Genomic DNA, 22,231 nt, shown 5'->3' with positions numbered 1-22,231 from the left:
TTAGGAATCTAGTATGTTTTATGTGGTATTACAACTGACCTCAAGGGTAATTATTACCAATGGTATTTCTAAACTACTCCAAAACCCATACTAGTGGTAAAAACTTTATGTTGAGGCTATTCACATTTTCTCCTTCCCTCAAGAGGTACCTTTTAGATGCAGATAAATATAAACAACTTGTGACTGAGCACTGTTTTTTTCCCTTTATGGGAGCTTTTTATATTCAAAACATACTTGAAAAACATACTTTTCACCACCAAACTACCTGTTTGGCATTAATAACAGAATACTGGAAAACTCTAACCCAAAATATTGACACATATTTGCTTAATGCCACTTAGGAATTAGCAGGTTACTTAGGAACTGAGAAGTAATTTCAAGGATTTTACTGCTGAATCCTCAACTAAAATTTTATTTCCTTGAACTAAATAAAACATATGCAGATCCATTTAAAAAAATAGTCGCCCTGTGAGGCAAATTCAAATCTGCCAACCTAGTTTTAGTCTAGAACCAAACCAGCAACAAATATAGTCAGCAATACAATGCTACCAGGTTAACTTTCACGATGGTTCTTTATAGAATAAATGAGAGAAATAACGGTGTCAGAGTACCAGTGGGAACAATTTTCTTCCTAACCCAAGTCAGCCACTGGTAATCTTGTCCTAGATGGCTCATTAGATTCCTGTGTGCTTCTTCATCTTCTTTGAGAAAAAAAAATCTTACCATCAGCTCTTATTTCAGACATGTCAGGTAACTATTTTCCCACAAATACTTTAAGCTCATCATTACTGGGAAAACAAAAAAACTGTCCCCAAGACTTTTAGTAATGAATGAGTACACAAACAACATCTGGATATTAATTCCATGGTGCAAGGATTTCCTGCAAAGTACCTTTAATATGTTTGCATCAGCAGCAAGCATTAGGATGTGCTAATTTTGGCACCATCAGTTATATGTGTAGCACTACACATTCGATAAAGTCACCCCAACCAGTATTTATCCATGTGAATAGAAAAACTGAACAAAAACATAGTTCTGATAAACGCTGAATTCTTAAACCCAATACAGTTTAATTTTCTTCCACAATCGAGGGCTGCTATTTAGGATTGTTTTGTTAATGATAAATAAAGACAGGAATTATTTAGAAAATAAAGTACTTCACCGTTCTTATATATTAAATGTCTTGCTATATAAAATATACCCTCAAGAAGTCAAAGTATGTGAAATCAGTGTTTCAAATAAAAACCACAGCTATGTTACTGTTCAGCAACTCCATTCAAATAAACATCAGTACTGTATTCTCAAAAAAAAACCCTAAAAACAACAACAACAACAACAAAAAAACCCAAACAAACAAACAAAAAAAACCAGTAACTGAGGCAAAAGCTTTTAAGTTTGCATTCTGGGTGTACAACAGAAACCCCTCACCCTGCATCCTTTAAGACCGCCAGTCTGCTTCAGTAATTTGAATCTGCCACATCTTCAATATGTAAAGCACTGTGCTGAGAATATAAAAAGTTATAAAAAGGCAATCATAAAAGATTAAATCTTGGTAGGCATGTCAGCTTTCTTTTAATAAAAACAAAAATAGTCATTGTCATCTAGTTAAATAAGTCTCTTTTGTATAGTGTTCCAGTTATTGAAAAAGGGCCCTTAAAAAACCCAACTGCCTCGATCTTAAACCTTACCCTCTTGCCCCATAATACATGTTTGAGGGAAGAGTCATTAATGTGCAAATTGGCAAAACAAATGTGGAGGAGAGGGGACTTCTTGAAATGACATGCCCGATCAAGTCTTGGTTTATTCTTTTACAATATCAACTTCCAAAAAGTAAAATAACCAAAGTAGTCCTAAAAATACACAAAACAGACCTTCATCTTTGCATTCCTTTCCCAATAAACACAAAAACTATGTACAGCATGTTTAATAATATGCAATATGCAAAAGCTTTGTGTTGCTGTTAGCAACATCTATACCCACCCACCCTCCTTATTCACAAGTGTACCTCTACTAAACACAATTACATCACTAAGCCTGTTAGTTTGTTAAAACTGGAAAATCTTTGTATAGGGGCTCCACTCATTTGACTCAAAGTTATAGACTTCCACCGTATTCAGAAATTCATTGCCATCAAAGCCTCCCACTGCATAAATGGTGTTCCCTACAGTTGTAATCCCAGCGTTGCTCCTTGGTGAAGTCATGTTTCCCATCATCTTCCATTCATTTCTAGTTGGGTCATACATCTCCACACAACTGATGGCATGAGAACCATCAAAGCCACCACCTACAAACAATTTTCCTAAAAGAGAATGAAACAAGGTAAATCTAGAGAAGGAAAAAAACTCCTAAGTCTTTTTTGCTAAAATTGGTGGTTCTTAGTAGAAATACCTGCTCATTCTACCAAAAGTCCTTGTTAAATGCCTTCCTAACGCGGCAAGTAAACCCATTCATAGATGGAACTCAGGCAATTTACAAAGAGAGGGGCAGCCTCTAACTGAAGCACAATTCTCACAATTCTTTGCGGTAACTGCTACTGCTGCCATTTCACAGATGAAATGAGGCGCAAAGAAGTTGAACAACTTGCCTAAAGAAGCAGCTAGTACGCAGCAAGCCAGAGTAGTTCTGTGCACTGGAGATTCTGTACTAGTCCAGTGCCTCAGAATTAAGATTAAAAAAAAAGTTATAGAAAAGCAGTTTTCAGATACTGAACATTTTCTTGAGCTTTCCAATTCTATAAAATTATTTTAGTACAAAAACTTCTTGGAAACAGACCAAGAGTTATTACATTTTCAAATATATATGCAGAGCAGTTAATTATTTTCAAATATGCAGAGCAGTTAATTATTTTCAGACACATAAAATGTCAGCATTAAATACTGTAGTTTTAAATTTTTTTTAAAAAAAACATTTATTTAGCTTTGAGAGAGAGCGCATGAATGGGGTCGGGGCAGAAAGAGAAGGAGACACAGAATCTGAAGCAGGCTAGTGTGTTAATATATTTATATTATTACTTCAAGTACCGAGTCTGATTAGAAATGACTTCTAAAAGACAAACCACCAATGCCCACTGCATCAGAAAAAATGTCTGCTTCTGACTTCTTATTATACAAGTGTTTAGTTATCATGGACATTCTCTGGGAATATTAGAACAAACTCTTGCCACTCCCTATTCTTCACCTTTCCAAGTCTCAACACTCACCATCAAGAACAGCTACACCAGCTCCTCGCCTTGCCACGTTCATGGGTGCAATTAAGGTCCAGGTGTTATTTTCAGGATTGTAACGTTCTACTGTGTTCAGACAATTCCAAGACTCTGCACCTCCGATTATGTACAAAAAACCACCAAGCTCACAGACTGCAGACTGGTGTCTACCTATAAAATCGAGTCAAACCAAAATTACTTTATCTCCCAAAACTTTAAGTGCACATACTACACATAATTGATTTTGAGATCTTAAAAAAACAAAAAAACTTGAGGGGAAAAAACCCAAATCAACTCACGAATGTTAAGAGGAGCACAGCTTGTCCATGACTTTGTTATAGGATCAAATACATCACAGTTTTTCAGTCCTTTTTGACCATATGGATCAGAGCCACCAACAATGTATAATTTCCCATTCAGAGCGCATACTCCTATATGAGTATAAAATAAGGTTATATATTGATAATTTAATTACCATATTTAAATACTGATTATCTCAGAAGGAAAGTAATTTTACCTGCGTTACAACGGTTAGTTCTCAATTCTGGAACAGGAATCCAGTCGTCTATGTTTGGATCATACATCTCTCCACAACTCAGGTCATCCGAATGGCCATTCGATCCACCTACCACATAGAGCTGGCCCTAAGTCAAAAGTACAAGATCAGAATTTCTGCCATTCTGAAGTTATGAGAAACAGCTAAACATGGATTGCTTCTTCCTTACCATGAGTACAGCCATCTGAAATCGAGCTCTTGGTGTTCTCATGGGAGCAAGAAAGGACCAGTGATCTGTACGTGGATCATAGCATTCAACTGTTCGAAGACATTCCTCTCTGTTATAGCCACCTGGTAAAAGAACCATCAAGATTCATGTTTAAGATCTCAAACCACATGAGGGTTTCTTGTCTAGAATGATTTAGGTAATCTGCACAAAGAGAAAAAGAATTTTTATCCACAAACCTATTAAGGTCCCATTAGGTGATGTTTTAACTCAGGGCTTCTAACAGCCGAACAACATTATCAGTATGAGTAAATTGCTTAGTCTTGGCTTGAAAATTAGGATGGAGCAATTTAACAACTTTATAGTTTTTTAAGAATTAGAAACAGACATTTACTTAAAGGATAGGCAATACAATAGTATTTACTTTTGTATTTCTTGGTCTTTTTAGAATGTGGTAAAGTAGAATGCCAAGGAAGAAGGCATATTAAACCCTCCCTTTCCAAAGTTCACATCAAAGCAAGCACAAACGTCCATGCAGGGGCTTAGCTAGTTGAAACTTTCCAATAAGAAAACACTCATCCTTCTGTTCTTACCTGCTGCTATGAGCTTGCCATTCATCTCTGCTGTCCCCAGACCAGACCGCGCATACTGCATGGGAGACATGGGCTTCTCTATCAGCTCATCTGGTTGCATCTCAAAGCTTAAACTTTTAATTAGTTTTGGAGTACTTGTTGGTGAGCTCTGTGGGCTGTTTCGCCCGTGAAGGAAAATTACACAGAATATACCATCCAGCACAGCCAGGCACAAGTAAGTGTTATCTGTAAGCATAAGAGTTCTATGTTTAAGATGCAATTATTACTACTTTTGTTTGCTGTGTGATCCTGACTTGGATTCCGGATCCCAGACTGGAACGATCTGCTACTGTTTTCCAAATCTAATGGCTTCTGAGTTTTTCCCACAAATAGTCAACTTCAAAGTTATTAAATGGTTCCACTCAACACTCTTCTTTAAAAATAAGTCAAAGACAATCTGATGAGTGTAATACACTTACTTGAAGTCTTTTCCGAAGCAACGATTTTCCATTCATGCTTAGGGCTTTGTACTGTAGCATTTGGAGAAGAGAGACATCCAGTGGAACTGCTACTTATCGGCTTATGGCCATTCTCACGTGGTGGCTTTTTCTGCAAAATCAAAAGGTAGCTACAGAAACCTAGCCAAAGACCATACCTGGTGTACCTCTGTTCCTGAGCTATTCCACAACACTGAAAAAACACCTAGAATCCTTCACTTATGTATGACATTTAAAGCACCCTAAATTTAACACAAACCAACACTTTCCAATTGACACAAATTACTAGCATACTTCCATCTCCACTTATAATGAAACAACTACACCTACACAAGGAGCCTGGTCAGGAAAAGCTCAATTTAAGCAATTAAAAAGCAAGTTGTAGATCAAGTATGAGAATACCTCAATGGAAAAAAAAAAAAAAAAAAAGAGAGAGAGAAAAAAAAACCCTTTAATCTACATAAGCTCAAAGTTCACATACTCTTTATATGAAGTATAGAATCATCTTTCAAAAGAGATTATTAATTTAAAATGGTATGAATTATCTGAAAGATTACATTTAGCCCACTGTCTCCAAGAAACTATCAAACCTAATTAAATCATATGTACAAATATCCTTCATACAATGCCAGCAAAAAGTGAGCAGACATATCCAGTTCGGTCCCTCTGAAAAGTATTTCTCAGGACAAAAGTGGCAGTTACAAGAAACACTTAAAAGCATATTTCTTCAGGACCACCATATAGGTATTATAGAGTGCTTTTCTAGACAAACCATATCAAAAGACAAAATGTGGTAATCAGAAATAAAACAATAATACTAAAAGAACCAAACATTCACAAAAGCAGTATAGGAACACTAAGAGGGAGAAATAGGCAAAGCTACAAATTTTCAAATGATTATAAAAGAATTACATTGTGTTCTTGTGTAGGAGTTCCCTTTGATGGTTTTCTTATGTTATTAGTCCTTGACACTTTTAAAGTATATGATCATATGGCATTAGAAGAGTCAGAGACATCCTAAGAGGACCTACCAAATGAACAGGTACCACCCCCACTTCAGTACCTGACGCAGTGTGCCGATCCACTTCTTTTGATCCCCAGGGCCAGAGCCACATGGGTAGCTAAGATTTATAGTAGAAATTTGTTTCTTATGGAAGCAAAAAGCTATGTTAACAACTTAGAGGAAAAAAATTTGGTAGCTACTTAAAGCTGTGAAAAAACTATCAGAAGTTTGGTGTGGGCCAGTCAACAAGCATGGTTATAGCATATGTTGGCTATTTTGAGAAAAGGCAGAGAATGTACCATGTTAATGGTTACCATTAAATTCTATTTTGACATTTATCATATACCTAGGTATAATTAGGCACTTTATTCACCTATCTCTTTTAATGGAGTAAGGGCAATGCTGCTAATCCATTTTATAGATAACAATACTCAGAAAAGATATGTATTGCCTAAGGCAATACAACTAAAAGAATAGAAATTCTGAGTATAAAGCCACTCTTTTTATACTATGACAGATTTTTGTCTCTGCTACTAGAAACTCCAAGGTACATAAAACCCCATCCCAACCTGTGGGAAGAAGGGATCCAAAGTATCACAAATTGATGATGCCATCAAAGGAACTCCTATACAAGTACACAATGTAATTCTTTTATAATCATTTGAAAATTTGTAGCTTTGCCTATTTCTCCCTCTGAGTGTTCCTATACTACTTTTGTGAATGTTTGGTTCTTTTAGTATTGTCTTATTTCTATTTTTTATTTTTGTCTGATATGGTTTGTCTAGAAAAGCACTCTATGATACCTATATGGTGGTCCTGAAGAAATACACTTTTACGTGTTTCTTCTAACTGCCACTTTTGTCCTGAAAAATACTTTTCAGAGGAACTGAATTGGATATATGTCTGCTCATTTTTTGCTGGCATTAAGAGCTTTTATTATAGTAACAAAACTGTTCTAACGTATGGATTATAATTGAAAAAATCAATGTGAAAGAGGAAAGCATGATTAACAATGAAGACTACTAGTGTTTTATAACTAACAAGTCATACAGAGGTGCTGGTTAACGCCTTTATATTCCTTCTGGAACATTTTCAAATACAATCCCTTCCTCTCCCTTGTCTTCACTTTCCTGTATTAACTCCTCCCACGCGCTACCCACTGGCCCCACTTTCTTTGCCTCTGGCTCCCCAGGGGGTAATCTCCGGTGGCTATTTCTTTTTCAACCACTATTACTTCTCAAGCTAAGATATTCTTAACTTTACACTCTTTGGAACTTATACCCACTAAAGGTTACCAAGTGCCCTCCCAAAACCAGTGAAGAGATACCCATAACCATATTTTACATGACCTCCAAAAGAATGATCTGACACAATTTAGTCTTCCTCTGTTCAAACTTTCTTTGCTTATGTTAGCTAGCTTTCTAACACAATTTGATTCTAATCTTCTCCTTCCTAATGGCTCCTCAACCTCTTTTCCTATTTCTCAAGCCTAATGTGTCCCCTCATCCTATTTTATTCACGATCTTTATCCAGGGAACCACCTTCTAATGAGTCACATCAGAATCCTGCTTTCTCAAATTCTTCCTTTTCCTTAATTTTCTTATTCTAAACAATCACTAAGGACTCACTCAACCTTTGAAACTATAGATGCTTAGAGTCCACTTTTCCTCCTTCATGCTCCTGGATCAAGCCCTCTTTTTTTTTTTAACTAAACTACTGTTTGTAGTAATCTATAAATTGGTCTCACAATTGGGTCTACCCTCTGTACTTGGCCAGAAAAAGAGAAGGGCTTAACGCAATCATTTAGTAAAGAAAAACAAAACGAAACAAACCACAGATCAGCTGGAGTCCCATGACCCAGAGACTGCCACCTGATAGTTAACCACGGGTCTAAAATGATTAATGTACAGATCTTTGCTGTACAGAAATACAGTATTTAACCAATGCCCCTACTGTTGGGACTACTGCTCAGTTTTTCACTATTATTAAAGTTGTGAAATATATCTGTCCAGGGGCCCCTGGGTGGCTCAGTCAGTTAAGCATCCAACTCTTGACTTTGGCTTAGGTCATGATCTCGTGGTCATGATGTCAGGCCCTGTGTGACGTCAGGCTGTGAGCACAGAGCCTACTTGAGATTCTCTCTCTCTCAAAATGAACATTAAAAAAAAAAAGGAAATAGATCTGTTCATGTCACTCTACTTCCTTGTCTACAATTCTTTGAAAATTCCCCACCACCTGTAGGATAAAGTATTAAGCCCTAACCCAGTGGCATTTACCTACTTTCCCAATCTTGTGACCTCGCACGGGTATTTTTTGCTGACACACTCTCATCTGCTTTGCAAGCTCTTCTAAATCCTAAGACTGTTCAAATGTTGCCTCCTCTGTAAATTTCCTTAGTTTCTCTCCTCTTGGCTCCTCTATCCCTTCCCCTTTATGCCTTTTGTAGATCCCTCTTATAAGACTGTACGGTTTTCATCTACTGCTATAGATGGTTCTGCAACCAGAAACTGTCTCTTACATATTTCTGTGTCCTAACATCATGGTCTGCCATTTTACTCAACGGCTGCTTACTGAAAAAGTAGCAAACAAACAAACAAAAAAAGTATCTTTAGAGTATGAGGGAAAATATCCTAAATGTTCAAAATGCAAACTATGAACAAAGTTCTCAACTAATTTAAACCCAAACACTTTTTGTAAAACATAAAAATACTTGGCCTACTACTACCACAGAATACCTGACAACTGCCATTCAGGTCACTTCTGAGTCTCATTTACCTTCTAACTGGTAAAGAAAACACCCCTTAAAACTGGGTTAACTCTGCCTACTTTATAGTTTATCCCTCACAAATACAACGTTGAAGCTAAAGGTCAAACAAAAAGAATGCATACTGTATGACCATTTATATACATTTCAAAGGCAAACTAAGCTATTGTTTCAGAAGTTAGAACAATGGTTTCCTTTAGGGCTGTGTAAGGACATGACTGGGAAGAGGCAAGGGAAGGCTTCCCGGGCCACAGAAATCTCTTCTGGACCCAAGTAGTGTTTAAACTAGTGAGTTCACTATTTGACACTTATGATGTGTGTCCTTTTCTCTAAATTTTTGTCTAGAAACTAAAAAATTTTTATGCCTGACCTTTTTTTTTTTTTTAATTGGGTCTAACAACTTTTTTTTTTTAATTGGGTCTAACAACACCCATTCCCTGTTGCAAACAATTTTTTGCAATCTAACAAAAAAAAATCAATTTCTACATTGCTTCATCTTATTGGCCTTGTTTTCTTACTTGTAAATCCTATTTCATTGAGAAAAAATCTAAATGTGGTTTCCTAATTTGCTGAATTTTTTTTTATGTGGAGAAACAGTAGTAAATCTAAGAAAGATATGCTTGTTTTGTCCTGAAAATGTTTCTGTTCAGATATACCAATGAAATTCTTCCACTTTCCTTTCTTAAAGGAAAATTTCAGTATACTAGAAAATGCTCTAATCACATTTTAACCTGAGGTTACCTCAGATGTGCAATGTGTACCTGCACAAACTGAATGTGGTCATCATCACTGCCAAACACCTCAGCCTGTCCATCTAGTAGGTTCCCATCAAGCAGCTTGTGATCAGCTGAGTAGTACAAGGTTTGAACCTGCAAAACAGCAACAGAACACCCATGTGGCTACCGTCTCCATGGCTACTCCACTAGTATGCAGATCACACAAACGCCTCAAGGTAACCTCCAGTGTGCTTCTTGAACTTCTTGACATCTTGCTCTGGCAGGATCCCGAAGTAAAGAAAATACATGTCATGGTTGTAAAAATTTTAAAAACAAAAATAAAATACAGAATCTTCTAACACTGGCCGAAGAGTCCTTGGCTTGATTGGCTTGAAAGAAATCTTCATTTTTCCATAGCTTCTATTATATAGCATTAAAAAAAAAGGCACTAATACAATATATGGGCTCTTAAAGTATATACATATTTACAGTAAAATATGGACTATGGTTTACACCTTTGAAGTGCTCTGATTTGCATTAACATATTTGTCCTGTAGGCAATGTCAAGAAAAACAGATAAAAAGCAAATGCAAAACTCAAAACAAGCTGTAGAGACACCTCCCTCAGCAGATGCAAACACATGGTCAACGCACCTGATTTTCAAGTGGGAAATGATATAAAATGTAAAAATCACCTGTTAGCCTTTTTAGAAGATAATGCTAACAGTATGTTTCAAGACCTAACAGATCTGGAAAGCCTTTCGTGGAATGACAAATTCAAAGTCACTCCACTGCTCCATCTGCATGTGTTTAATTCCCACCATTTCTCCATCAAGTTTGTCTTGTGGTATTTTTCAAAAATTAAGTGAATGTACGTATAAACAACACCATTGAAAAAACACAAAGCTTTAAAGATAAGAATCCTGTAAAGGAGTAAACACCATTAAATCATCATCGTTCTCTGCCCACAGCGGATTTTTCTTAGGAGAACTGGGGCAGGACTGCTGCTTCTTTACGTGTCAATACACTTGAGGTTTCTTCTTGTTTCTTCAGTCTTGGGTATCCTAGTTTTGTTAATAAACCTATGGGGAGATAAATCAATGGGGAGGAACAACCATTAGAAGCTTTTACCTACTTATCAAATTTAAAGCAAAAACCTGTGAAGAAAAATTAAGAATCTACAGAAAATTTCAGTACCACCTCCCATTTCTAAAGCAAATTACATGCTACTTTAAAGGAAGTTAACAGCACATAATAAGCAAAGAAATAAAAAAGAAAAGCAGAAGACCAAACTGAACAGTTCATTCAGCTCACCTGGACACCCCCCCTGTTTCTCAGCTTAGGGGTACCTATAGCAAAATTTAAATTCTTTAGGGTCATGGTTATAAAATAAAAGTGAAAGGGAATCCTTCATTGTTATAGCAAAATAATTTTTAAGAATTGTTGCATCCCATTTACTTTAAAACTAACCTCTTCCATCAGCTCTTCCAGACTGTCTCCATTCTCCCAGATGCTACGCTGCACCCAGTTGATTACCTTTGTATACAATTTGCCATTGCTGGGCAAGCAAACATTATCTTCAAGCATTACCTCCAACTAGAGTTAGGAAAAAACAATGACACTTAGATCAGTGTTGAGTCTCTTAATTCTCAGCTTAATGCGCAATTTCCTAATAAAATGGTCACAGATGCCCAATCTCATCCCATACATTCTCATTTGTAAGAAAACTGTAAAAACAAACCAGTAGGCAGCAAACTGTTACACTGCTAAAAAATAACAGTATCATTTCAATGTACTTTCTCACAACCATGCTTGAAACATGGACAAAGATTCAGCAACTGTAAGTTAGTGTATACATACATATATATCTTTATAGATTTTATCCCTTACCTTTAGCCGTGGAAGTTTAAGAAACTCTTCCTCTTCTGAAATTTGTAACAGATGCTCCTGAATATAGGCATCAACTTTATTCAACAAACGGGTGTCTCCCATACAACTTGCAAAATTTCGGTAAGAGATGCAGCTGGTAACATCCATTCTAGATAGCAAATAATCACCACAAACCTGGGAAAAGAAATACACAAGTGACAACACTTACATATATTTTATTTAATGAATATTTAATACTCAATATGTAAGCATTCTGTGAAGATACAAAGATGAATCAAACACCACTGCCTTAACAGAACAACGTTAACTCTGGGAAGAATAGATGTATGCAAACAATAAACATCAAAGAATGCCGTACAAATGTCTAAGTTGTTTACGGAAAGATGCAACAAACTTAAATGCCATATTAACGCATATGCAATGTGCAGATAAGTATCTCCAATTAGAATAATTAGATAAGACTTTATCATGAAGACAGTATCTGAACTGGGATCTACACAAGAGATGATGTTGAATGCAGATAGAAGTAGGGAAGAAGCTGAGACCAATTTAGTTTGGCTGGAGCAAAAGACAAGTAGGAAAACAATTTTGGAAACACAGCAACTACATTAGGGAAAATGTGCAATGCTAACTTGAGGGGTATGTGCTATAAACCACAGAAGGATTTTAAACAAAGGAGTGACATTACAGAAGGGGCCAGGAAACTTCCTCTTAAAGGGCTTAGGCTTTTGGGCCATAATGTCTTTGTCACAACTACTAAACTCTGTCACTGCAGGTGGAAGCAGCCAGAGACCCTATGTAAATAAAAGCTGTGTTCCAATAAAACTTTATAACAAGCAGTTGGCCTGAGGCTTTGCAGTTTACTGACCCCCAAATTAGAGAATTAAATGCTTTTTATTCTATGAATTATTAGGCAGTTTTCAATGGTGTTACATTCTAGAAGGAGTACTTTTACAGAGGAACTTCCAAGTGTAGAACAGTGAGCTGAGAATGTAAGTTGTGTGATTAATTCTTGAGAAAAACAAGAATATTTTACATGTTTATTTTTTTGAGAGAGAAGGGGGGGCGGGGAGGGAAGGAGGGTGGGGCTGGGAGGAGGAGGAGGGGAGAGAGAGAGAGAGAGAGAGAGAGAGAGAGAGAGAGAGAGAGAGAAAGAGAAAGAGAGAAAGAGAGAGAGAGAATTCCAAGCAGGCTCCAAGCCCAGTGAGGAGCATGACGGGGTGGAGCATGACAGGGGGTCTGATCTCACCGCGAGATCATGACCTGAGCTAAAATCAAGTCTGATGCTTAAATGAGCCACCCAGGCGCCCCAAGAATATTTTAAACCCTGCTACCAGTGACCAACACAGCCACCCAGCTAGTGAAGACTACTGGAAAAGCAAGAATTTAGCTCAAATTATCTGAGAGGAAGTTATGACCTTACTACATTACTACAGCTAACTGGTTAAAATCACATTCAGTTGTCTAGGGGGAAGAGGGGCCATTTTCAAGTTCTTGAGACTAACAAATGTCTTATGACAAATTATGCATCTTAACTATGTAAAAGCAGACTTGCTAGTAACAGCCCTCCTTATATGTTACTTCTGGTACTCTACCTGCTTTACTCGGTCCATCTTCAGCTTTTTTGCTGCAGAATAAACATCTTTCACTAATTCCTTATCGGCTTTCAACCTGTTAAAGAAAAGTTATTTATCACTTGGATACCAAGGCCTTAAAACACAGATTCTACTTAATCCAAATAAATCAAGGCTTGGAATTTCCTGGTGACATCCCCTAATTATACACTTTATAAAGTACTTACTGAGCAGTGTAGGCATAATTCAGTAAGACTTCAACAGCTTCTGGATTGAGATCATCAAATTTAACATGAGAAATTCCATGAGGATCACTATCACTATTAAAGATTTCAAATAAGTAGGGACTGCAGCAAGCCAGAACTGCTCTGTGTGCTAACATCTCATGGCCACAGACCTGAAATTGTGAGGAATTACAATTAGAAGTACTGTGGACTATTTATTTCTCTAGCCAATTACCACATCAGGTCCTTTATCTAATATTTATAGGTAAATCATTGTTTTTTCAAGTTATTTCATCAAATGCCTACCATGAAAAAGAAAATAAGCATATCCAAGAACTTACTGCTTTTAGAAATAAAATATTAATTTTGTAGGTTTCCAAATTAAGTTTTAAATACCTGAAGTCGAACATCACAGAACTGGCCACTTTTCCTTAGGGCATTTAATTTGGCAACAGAAGACTCAATAAAGTTTTCGTCTTCAAACATTAAATATCCATTGGGAATCATTTTTCCTTACAAATTTGGCTAAAGAGCACAAAAAAAGCCAAGTTATTTTACTAGTGAACAATGATTTTTATAATTATACCTTAAAGAGTAATACAGTATCTTTATTTTCAAATTCCATCCTATCAACAACACAAAAATTTTATTACACAAAAACACTGCTGAAAACACTGGCACTGAATGTCCAAGTCTTTGTACAGCTATATTTTGGTCCTCAGTCTTTTTAAGGATTCATACAGCAGTGACTATCTCAACACTTTTGCCTAGGTTTCCCTGAACATTCATTGGGAAGGGAAAGAAATGTAAACCCACCCTGCCCAAACCCATACAATGAGCAATTTAAGAAGCCTGGAAGGATGTAATGTGGTCATCACTTCTAGGTTTCCTTGATTTGGGTTGCTGTCATTCATTTACTCCCAAATGAGAGAAATGGATAAATAGGCAAACTTAAATCTGTCCCCTTTGCAAGTTTCAGATATTCCAAATCACTTATCTCCTAGGAATACATGCTAGACACTTAATGTTCTTTTAAAAAAAGTCCATTTCACCTTGTGAACTGACTAATGCCTATACAAAGCCAACATTAAAAAGCAGTAATAGATTTTAGTTTGCCCTGATTTAAATTCAAAAGTTTACAAAAAGAAAAAAATAGAATTTTTTTTTCCTACAAATGATTACTGACTTCCCCTTTAAAAAAATTATGAAAAGGCTATTAGTGTACTGGCATAGTCTTCTGAAAAACAATGTGTCTTAATGTTTCATTGGGCACAAATATTCACTTACCTACTGAACTGGTGAGAAATGTATTTCTGAGATGTCTTAAATAATCCAAGGACAAAGGAGTGTTAAAACTCAGCACTTCTTCAAGGTATGAAGACGGGTGGTTGAAGTGAAGGCAGAGGTGTCTTAAGCTCTAATGGTGATTCCAAAACTATCAGGCTTGAAATGATGTAATCAAGTCCTTAAAAGCTATAGACATGAATTTCTTCTGTGATAATCATGCATCATAATCTGCAATAATGACAAATTTTAGATACTCAGAATGATCAAAGACTGTCATTGATCTAAGTGGATTATATCATACAAAGTCCTTATCTGAAAGAAATGTTGATGTATATGGCTCTAACACAGAAAATAACCAAGACAAATGCAATTATACCTAAACATTTTTCACTTAACCTGCAACTATTCAGGTGATCAAAAAACAAAACACCCTTCCCTGGAAGACAGAAGCTAACAACGTGTATCAATTAAGTGAGATATGTAAGCACAAGATTAGAGAACAAATATAAATATTGGTTAAATCTAATATTCTTTACTATTAGATTCCTGTCCATTTTTACCGGCCAGCAAGCAACCTTTGGGCATCATTCCCAGACGTGTATACAATGTTCCAGTCAAACCAGATATACTATTTCCCAAAATGTGGTCTGCTCTTCCCAGTCTCTGTACCTTTGTTCAAGTTGTTCTCTGTTCTTGGAATACCCTTAACCCAACCTCTGCTAGATAAAATCTTACCTCCATAGAGCCCTTCCCAATCCCCCCAGTGGAGAGAAGTTTCTCCCTATCTTCCACATACTAAACCTTCTCTTGTGTCATCTTCCAGCTGATCTGCTCTGGTTTTGGCTTCTGTGGCCCTCCTTATCTTCCTTGATTTAAGGTCCTGGAAGGCAGAGCCTCTGTCTTGCTCATCTTTGTATCCAATCCCATCTCCCTACTACCAAAACTAGCCTAGAAACATAAATATAAAGATGAGCACTTTGTTGAAGTGAACTAAATAAACAAAAGGGAAAATACTGATATCTGTTCTCTATATGGCCCTTTTTCTCGTTTACAGTAATAAACTCCCACTGGAATAGTGGGTCAAAACCAAATCTGCAAAGTAATCATATTCAATCCTCCTACCTCATTTTCAAGTCATCAACTACAAGTGTCAAATTCAGATGGTTCTTATTTTTTAATCACCTGAACTGCTATGTCACCACTGTCTAATTCAGGAAACTAGAACTAAGTAAATTATTTGAAAGACATGCACACTTTTTAAAACGGACATCTTAAAATTACCTGGATTTTCCTTATGCATCAATCATACACAGAATTCTAAATCTAACAATTGTATTTGGGTGAATGAGTAATCACTTAACCCAGAATCCACTGAAGGCTGGTCCAACTCTAAGTGAACAAACTGCCGTGTTAAGTTCAACACATGCACAATCTGTAATGGGTCTGACCCATATGTCCTAACTGGTTTCTCCATAACTTACTTAGGTTCTATTTCAAAGAAACCTGAGTAATTCTGACTCAGGTTGGGATTGTTGTCAATGCTTAGCCCTGCAATGAAACTGTATCATACCATTATGTAATATTGATTTCCTCTGCTCTACAGTTGCACCTACATTAGTTTGTTCAGCTTTTAAGAAATCAGTTCTAATAAATGATTCCCAATTACCACACAATTCCATGTACACAGAGAAAACACACTATCCTAAGGAAACCTTCAAACATTTTCAGCCAAGACCCAGTTCAAATTAAGAAGATCTTTATATATATGGTATATACTGGGTAGCCAATCCACAGACATAGTTGGTAACTCCTCACTTCAGTTCCCTAAGTTGCCTTTAAAAAAGAAGGGGAAATGGGATGAGGAGGACAGAGGGAGCTTCCATGCAAATTATGGCAATACATTTAAAATGTGCTTTCTGAAAAACCATAAACATTGTGATACAGAGATTTAGAAACATTTTAAACGCTGACCAGTTTTATTCATTATTCAGTGTTTTTCTGTAAAGTAGTCTTGATCTAACCAAGAATAAAAATGGCATCTATTTATGTTTGATAATTTGGAAGCTCTACCTTAAATTTTGAGGGAAAACAAGACATGGTTAAAATCACTTCAGTCCATTGGAAGCAAACACTGGAGAACTTCTAGAGCAACTCTTGGCATACACATTTGTACAGTATTATTAGTTCTGCAACAGAGTGAGTTCTACATTTAGTATTTGATGACCTTCTAGTATATCAAGATCTTAGTATGATCCTTATCTCTTTAATGATCAATACAACCCTACTTGATTTTAAGAGCTAGCCCAAGATCACGTGACATTTAAGTTAATGCAGCAAACTTATTTTACTCAATTACTGTCCTCACGTACTGTAGGCCCCTACTCTCACCTACCCCGAAGCTGGAGGAAGTCTTATCAACTCCTGCCTACAAACCATGTCTTTGAGTGTTCACATTCACTCTCACTAAAGTAAGCATTGGGCAAACTGAGTTTCAAACTATTCTAAAAATGTACAGAAGATCTCAGTTTGGTCTATGAAACTCAAGCTCAGTAACTGGTGGAATAAAAATGTGAGCAGATTTTTTTTCTTTAAAAAGCCTAACCAAAAGCCCCACCATCCTAGAGTTATATAAAAGAATAAAACTTAAAATCTTCTTTGGTATTTAAAGAATACGAAAATGCTAATTCAAAGGAATATACGAACCCCTATGTTTATTGCAGCATTATTTACAACAGCCAAACTACAGAAGCAGCCTAAGTGTCCACTGATAGACGAATGGATAAAGAGGATGTGGGGTACACGTAAACACATACACATACTCACAAAATGGGGTATTACTCAGCCATAAAAAAGAATGAAATCTTAACGTTTGCAACAACATGGACAGATCTAGAGAGTATAATGCTAACCGAAATACACCAGAGAAAGACAAATACATGATTTCACTCATATGTGGAATTTAAAAAACAAATGAAGAAAAAAAAAAAAAAAAGAGACAAACCAAAAAACAGACTCTTAACTATAGAGAACAAACAGATGGTTACCAGAGAGAAGGTGGGTACAGGTGAAAAAGTGAAGCGGATTAAGGGTACACTTATCTTAATAGCACTGAGCAAAATGTGGATCTACTGAATCACTATATTGCACACCTGAAACTAGCACAACTACACTGGAATTAAAATTAAAAAATTTTTTCTTTGGTATTTAAAATATACATTCCATTACTCCACTTTTAAAATTAAAACTGGGTCAAATACAATACATTCTGGTAAATACACTTCAGTTCCTTAGTATGGCCAGTGCAAGAAAAGGGAAACAGAAGACTCATAAATGAGTAATTAAACTGCTTTAGTAACCACCAGAAGCCCACATGTTATGTTACCACAGACCCCCAAAAGATTAACTTAACTGAAATACAGTTCAACAGGTCTTATCCAAGAGTTGTAAGAAAGGTAGGCACAATGTGGCCTCCCCTCCAAATTCTTTTCGGGCCTTCAGTAAGTGGAAGATAAAATGTTATCACCAAACTTCCAAAGCATCCTTAAAAGCTCAAGGAAAATTACAAATATTTAAGTTTCAAGGCAATGTTTTGAGGGCAGCCCACTCACAAAATAAACTCTATTTTTAAAGGACAGACTTTATAATAATATAAAGTAAATCTCTGTAAGACCAGAAGTTACAAATTCCCAGTGTCACCTCTGAAACTACTGTCACCATCATCTATATCAAAACTCACCAAACTCACTCACTTGCTCCATCCTCATTGTTCTGAACTCTTATACATCCCACAAACATTTATGGCACCAAACATATGGCAGCACAATATGGAATGGGATGCTCATAATACCAATGGAGTTAACGCCATTCTTCAGCCCTGAATACTTCACAGACCAACCAAAAAAGACAGGTAAATCAAGCAGTGAAAATAGCTCAAACAAAAGAGGAAAGGGGTATGACAGCATACGTATTCCAGAAACTCCAGCTATTAGCATGCATATGGTAAACAGAGCGAGAGGAAGAAAGAAAGATCAATGCTAAGGGTTAAACGATGCTGGAGAATAGAAAAGGATTATAGCAAGAACATTCTAGCAGAAATGTGGGGGATGTTCTGGAGGAACAGGTAAAATACGGAAGCAGGGACATTAAGATATTATATACCCCTGCTTATCCTAAGGCAGTAAGGATATTTTAGCTTGGATATGTGTGGTATCCTTATCAAAATTAGTACCAAAATTAGAATTCCAAAAAACCTAACAGTTATCTTTAGTTTGCTGCATGCTCAAAGTTAGGAAGGAAGAATAAGAGGAATTTGCTTTTTATGCTAAGTACCTGTTGGGTATCCAGGTTGATACCAAAAGTGTAAGAATACTGATCTGATAGGTGGAAAAATACAGATAGGTTTAGAAATCATTTACAAGGTGGTGATTCAAGCTTGCAAGCGAAGATGAGCATGTATTTTCTGTGCTTCTAACGAAAACCCAGAGATCACTTCCTTGTTCATAATTCCTCCATTCACACTCTCTAGCACAGTAGGTAGGAGGATCTTTTCAGCCTCTAAGAGATCCTTCAAGGAGGTTCAAAATCATATTGTTGAAAAGTCAATGAAATGATTTTCAGGGGTACTTCATCTTAGTATTCAGTGATTGAGACATTTCCTCAATAAGAGAACATTTTACATTAAAAAACCACAGTTGTAAAATGGCATCAATTGCCATCTAAACTATATCTCAAGCAAGAAAAACAAAACCCCACTCCAAAGTAGCCAAAAAGACACTAAATTTAGGAGTGCCTGGGTAGCTCAGTCTCCGACTGGATCTCAGCTCAAGTCTTGATCTCAAGGTCGTGAGTTCAAGCCCAGTGTTGGGCTCCATGCTGGGTATGAAGCCTACTTTAAAACAAGAACAAGAAGTAAAGAAAAGGGGGGGGGGGGGGGCAAAAAAGACGACAATAAAACTAAAACCAAAACCTGAGATCCTCTGTTTTGGGGGGTAAAGTTAGAAAAACAGAACTACAAATTAAGATGAATTAAAAAATTACTATCTATTAATTACAGTGATTTCATTTATTGGAAAAACACAGAGGAAAATCATTCTGGTTCTCTTTTAGGTCAATGGTTTTAATCTGGTTTTACCACCAGCTACCAAATTATAGACACTTGAGAAGTAGCCTGCCAGATGGCATTAAATGATACTATTGTTAATCCAATTCTAATAGTCAGTGTTCGCCTCATCACCAGATATGCAAATACAACTACTCTCCTCAGCATCTTTAAGACAGAAGTTACAGCAGGATTATGCCCAATGCTATTCACCAGTATTTTGCTATCCTTAAATCAACTGCTAGTTCTAGAATTATTAAAAGAAAAATATGGCTTCTGATTAGTCCATGCCGTACTTGTTCAACTGTTAATAGTACTAAGCTTCCAGAGCTGTTACTTATTACTAGACAGAAAATCACCACACACAAAGTCCTCAAAGAACAGCTTGATACCACGGTATTCTAATCCCCTCCATCACTGGCAACAGACATTAGGAAACCAGGTCTTCAGGCATCTGATTTCTACTTGCTATAGGTTTTGAAATGTCAGATGTTTCAAACAATAGATTTGTCTACTATGTATTGGGGAAAAAAGTAAATCCATTTCTAAAATATTTGCGTCTAAGTCTTCTTACATTCTCAATCTGATATTGCCTGATACTTTCCTACCATTAAGAACTTATAAACACCCTTTTGCAAGATGCGTATAAGGACAAAAAAAGAGCAAACCTCTCCGCCGATTGCTTTGGTAAAAAGGAAAGCGGCGACGGCCCCAGAGTGACTGGAGTGTCCTGTAGCCCCAGGCCTTCCTCCCCGCGCGGCCTGGCGGGCGCCCACTACTCCCAAGGCTGGAAGGCAAGGCGCCCAGCGCTCGCACACCCCCGGCCGGGATTGGCCGGCCAAGCAGTCATTCAGAGCCGACACGTCAGGGCAGCCGCTCCCTCCCTCCTCCCGCCCTCTTCTCCCCGCGCTTGGCAAGAAAAGCGGGCAACGTGGAGCGGGAACAAAGGACCCCGCGGCCCACGGCGATCTTGGACGCGGTGCCACCCCACTCCAGGCCCCAGGCACAGATGCCGCCTTGGACCGGCTCCCGGTCCACATGCGCCGGGTCCTGGGAGGTCTCAGGGAGGAAAGTCGGGACCTCGGTTAGACCCAGACACTAGGAGTCGATTCCTGACAGCGGGAATACAGAGATTCCCGCGCCCTCCTTCCGGTAGTCATCCCTGCCCCGTGGCGCCCTGACCCAGGCCCACGAGGTTCCCTCGAGCAAGAACTCCCGCCCTACTTCCTATGCCCCAGCTCTCTCCGAGGCGGCCGGCACGCGCCTCAGCAGCAGACGCGACCCGGCAACCATGGCAGCTCCAGGAGCGCGGGCCCCGCGCGGCGCCGGCTCCTCGCCCCCAGAAAGCCGCGGCAGCGACTTGGAGCGTCCTCCCCCGGGACCAGGACGCCGCTCCGCGTCTCGCACCGTCTCCCCCAGCCGCCCGCGCCATCTCTCAGCAAGGACTCCGGTCGCACCCTCTTCCTCTTCCACCGTCTAGGACCTGCGCGTATTACCTGGTTCATCTCTGAAGAGATGGAAAAACTCATGTCTGGTGCTTCGATGGGGAGTAGGAGGAAGCGGGCGGGAATCGGCGCAACGGAAAGCGCCTCGAGGCCGCGGAGGGGGGGAGCGGTCGAGCGGGAAGAGGAGCGGAGGCTGCGAGGAGGGGGCAGGGCCACCGAGGGTTCGTGGGGACTCGCTCACTCGCTCGCTGGCACTGCCGCGCCAAAGCAGCAGGCGGAGAAACTGCCGAGCAGCGCTGAGCGACCGACCTCCGCGCGCGTCCCGGAGACACTGCTGCCGCCGCCGCCGCCGCCCGCTCGCGCCGCACCCCCTCGCACGTCACCACGTGCGCCGCCGCCGCCGCCGCCAATGCCTCAAGGCTGCTTCCGGCTCGAACCATCGGCGAATCACAAGCGAGCACCAGAAAGCTCCGGCTCGCGGCCCCGCCCACCGTTCGCCCCGCCCCGTCCTTCTCCTTCGCCCTCTTGGGTTCCTTCCCTTCCTGCTGGGCTCAAGTAGGTCAAGGCAAGGTGATCCCAGGGAGACAGGCAGTGTTTGGGGCGCGCCTCCTTTTACTTAGCGCGCGGTCGTCTCCTTTCCTCGCCTCGCACCCTCACTTCACCCTTTCGGACTGTGCCGGAACTGGTTTGTTCCAGCCGCCCTCACCTGTTCTGCCTCCCCCTAGAGGCACAACAGCCGGAGATCGGACGTGGGAGATTAGATTTCTCGACGTCAAATTTACATCTAGGCAACCGCCCTAGACTGGGGCTGGCCGCAGTGGACCCGAAAGTCTGCGGTCGGCCGTGGGCCCCTACCTTTGTTAGAGGGTGGTGGTGAGTGAGGAGGGGGCGTGGAGATTGTGAGTGAGAAGAGAGGCACGCTGGGGGAAGAAGGGGTGAGAGGATTCAGTAATAGAAAAAAACCATTGGAGGGGTCAGAGAAGGCCTATTCTATTAGTGTTGCTATAAAAACCTCCGGATTTCTGTTTTGTCCGAGGGCGGCTATGCCTTTGGAGAACAGTCCGATCTTTGCTGGTCTTGCCCCCTTTTGGAAAAAGAAAATAGCCTGGAGAATCTGCAGTCCCTATCCTAACCTTCTGGGGCCATTTAGACCTCATACCAAACCTAGTTATCCACCCTGCCACTTTGCCCCCAAGAGGCAAGCCCGTTCCAGGGACACATGAGGTATACTGGGCTCT

At 39.0% G+C, this 22,231-nt stretch overlaps 1 protein-coding gene across 2 annotated transcripts; it reads right to left on the bottom strand.

Moving 5' to 3' along the window:
- Positions 1 to 722: 722 nt before the first annotated feature.
- On the bottom strand, positions 723 to 21,323 carry IVNS1ABP (influenza virus NS1A binding protein). 2 transcript variants are annotated; one of them, XM_047839907.1, is made up of 15 exons: positions 21,045 to 21,323; positions 14,451 to 14,678; positions 13,560 to 13,688; positions 13,167 to 13,336; positions 12,961 to 13,036; positions 11,366 to 11,539; positions 10,946 to 11,071; positions 9,522 to 9,629; positions 4,976 to 5,105; positions 4,518 to 4,742; positions 3,928 to 4,049; positions 3,720 to 3,846; positions 3,502 to 3,633; positions 3,200 to 3,373; positions 723 to 2,299 (listed from the first exon to the last, which is right to left on the bottom strand). In XM_047839907.1, the coding sequence occupies exons 3-15, from the start codon at positions 13,668 to 13,670 to the stop codon at positions 2,046 to 2,048; spliced, it is 1,929 nt and encodes a 642-aa protein (XP_047695863.1). In that variant the 5' UTR covers positions 13,671 to 13,688; positions 14,451 to 14,678; positions 21,045 to 21,323; the 3' UTR covers positions 723 to 2,045. The 2 variants fall into 2 exon arrangements, with proteins under 2 accessions (XP_047695863.1, XP_047695864.1); XM_047839908.1 differs by lacking the exon at positions 21,045 to 21,323 and adding an exon at positions 20,217 to 20,307.
- Positions 21,324 to 22,231: the final 908 nt, after the last annotated feature.

The sequence above is a fragment of the Prionailurus viverrinus genome, chromosome F1 (genome assembly GCF_022837055.1).
Source record: "Prionailurus viverrinus isolate Anna chromosome F1, UM_Priviv_1.0, whole genome shotgun sequence".
Lineage (NCBI taxonomy): Eukaryota > Metazoa > Chordata > Mammalia > Carnivora > Felidae > Prionailurus > Prionailurus viverrinus.
Note: the sequence above shows the minus strand (reverse complement) of the source record. Positions and strands in the feature narration are given on the sequence as shown.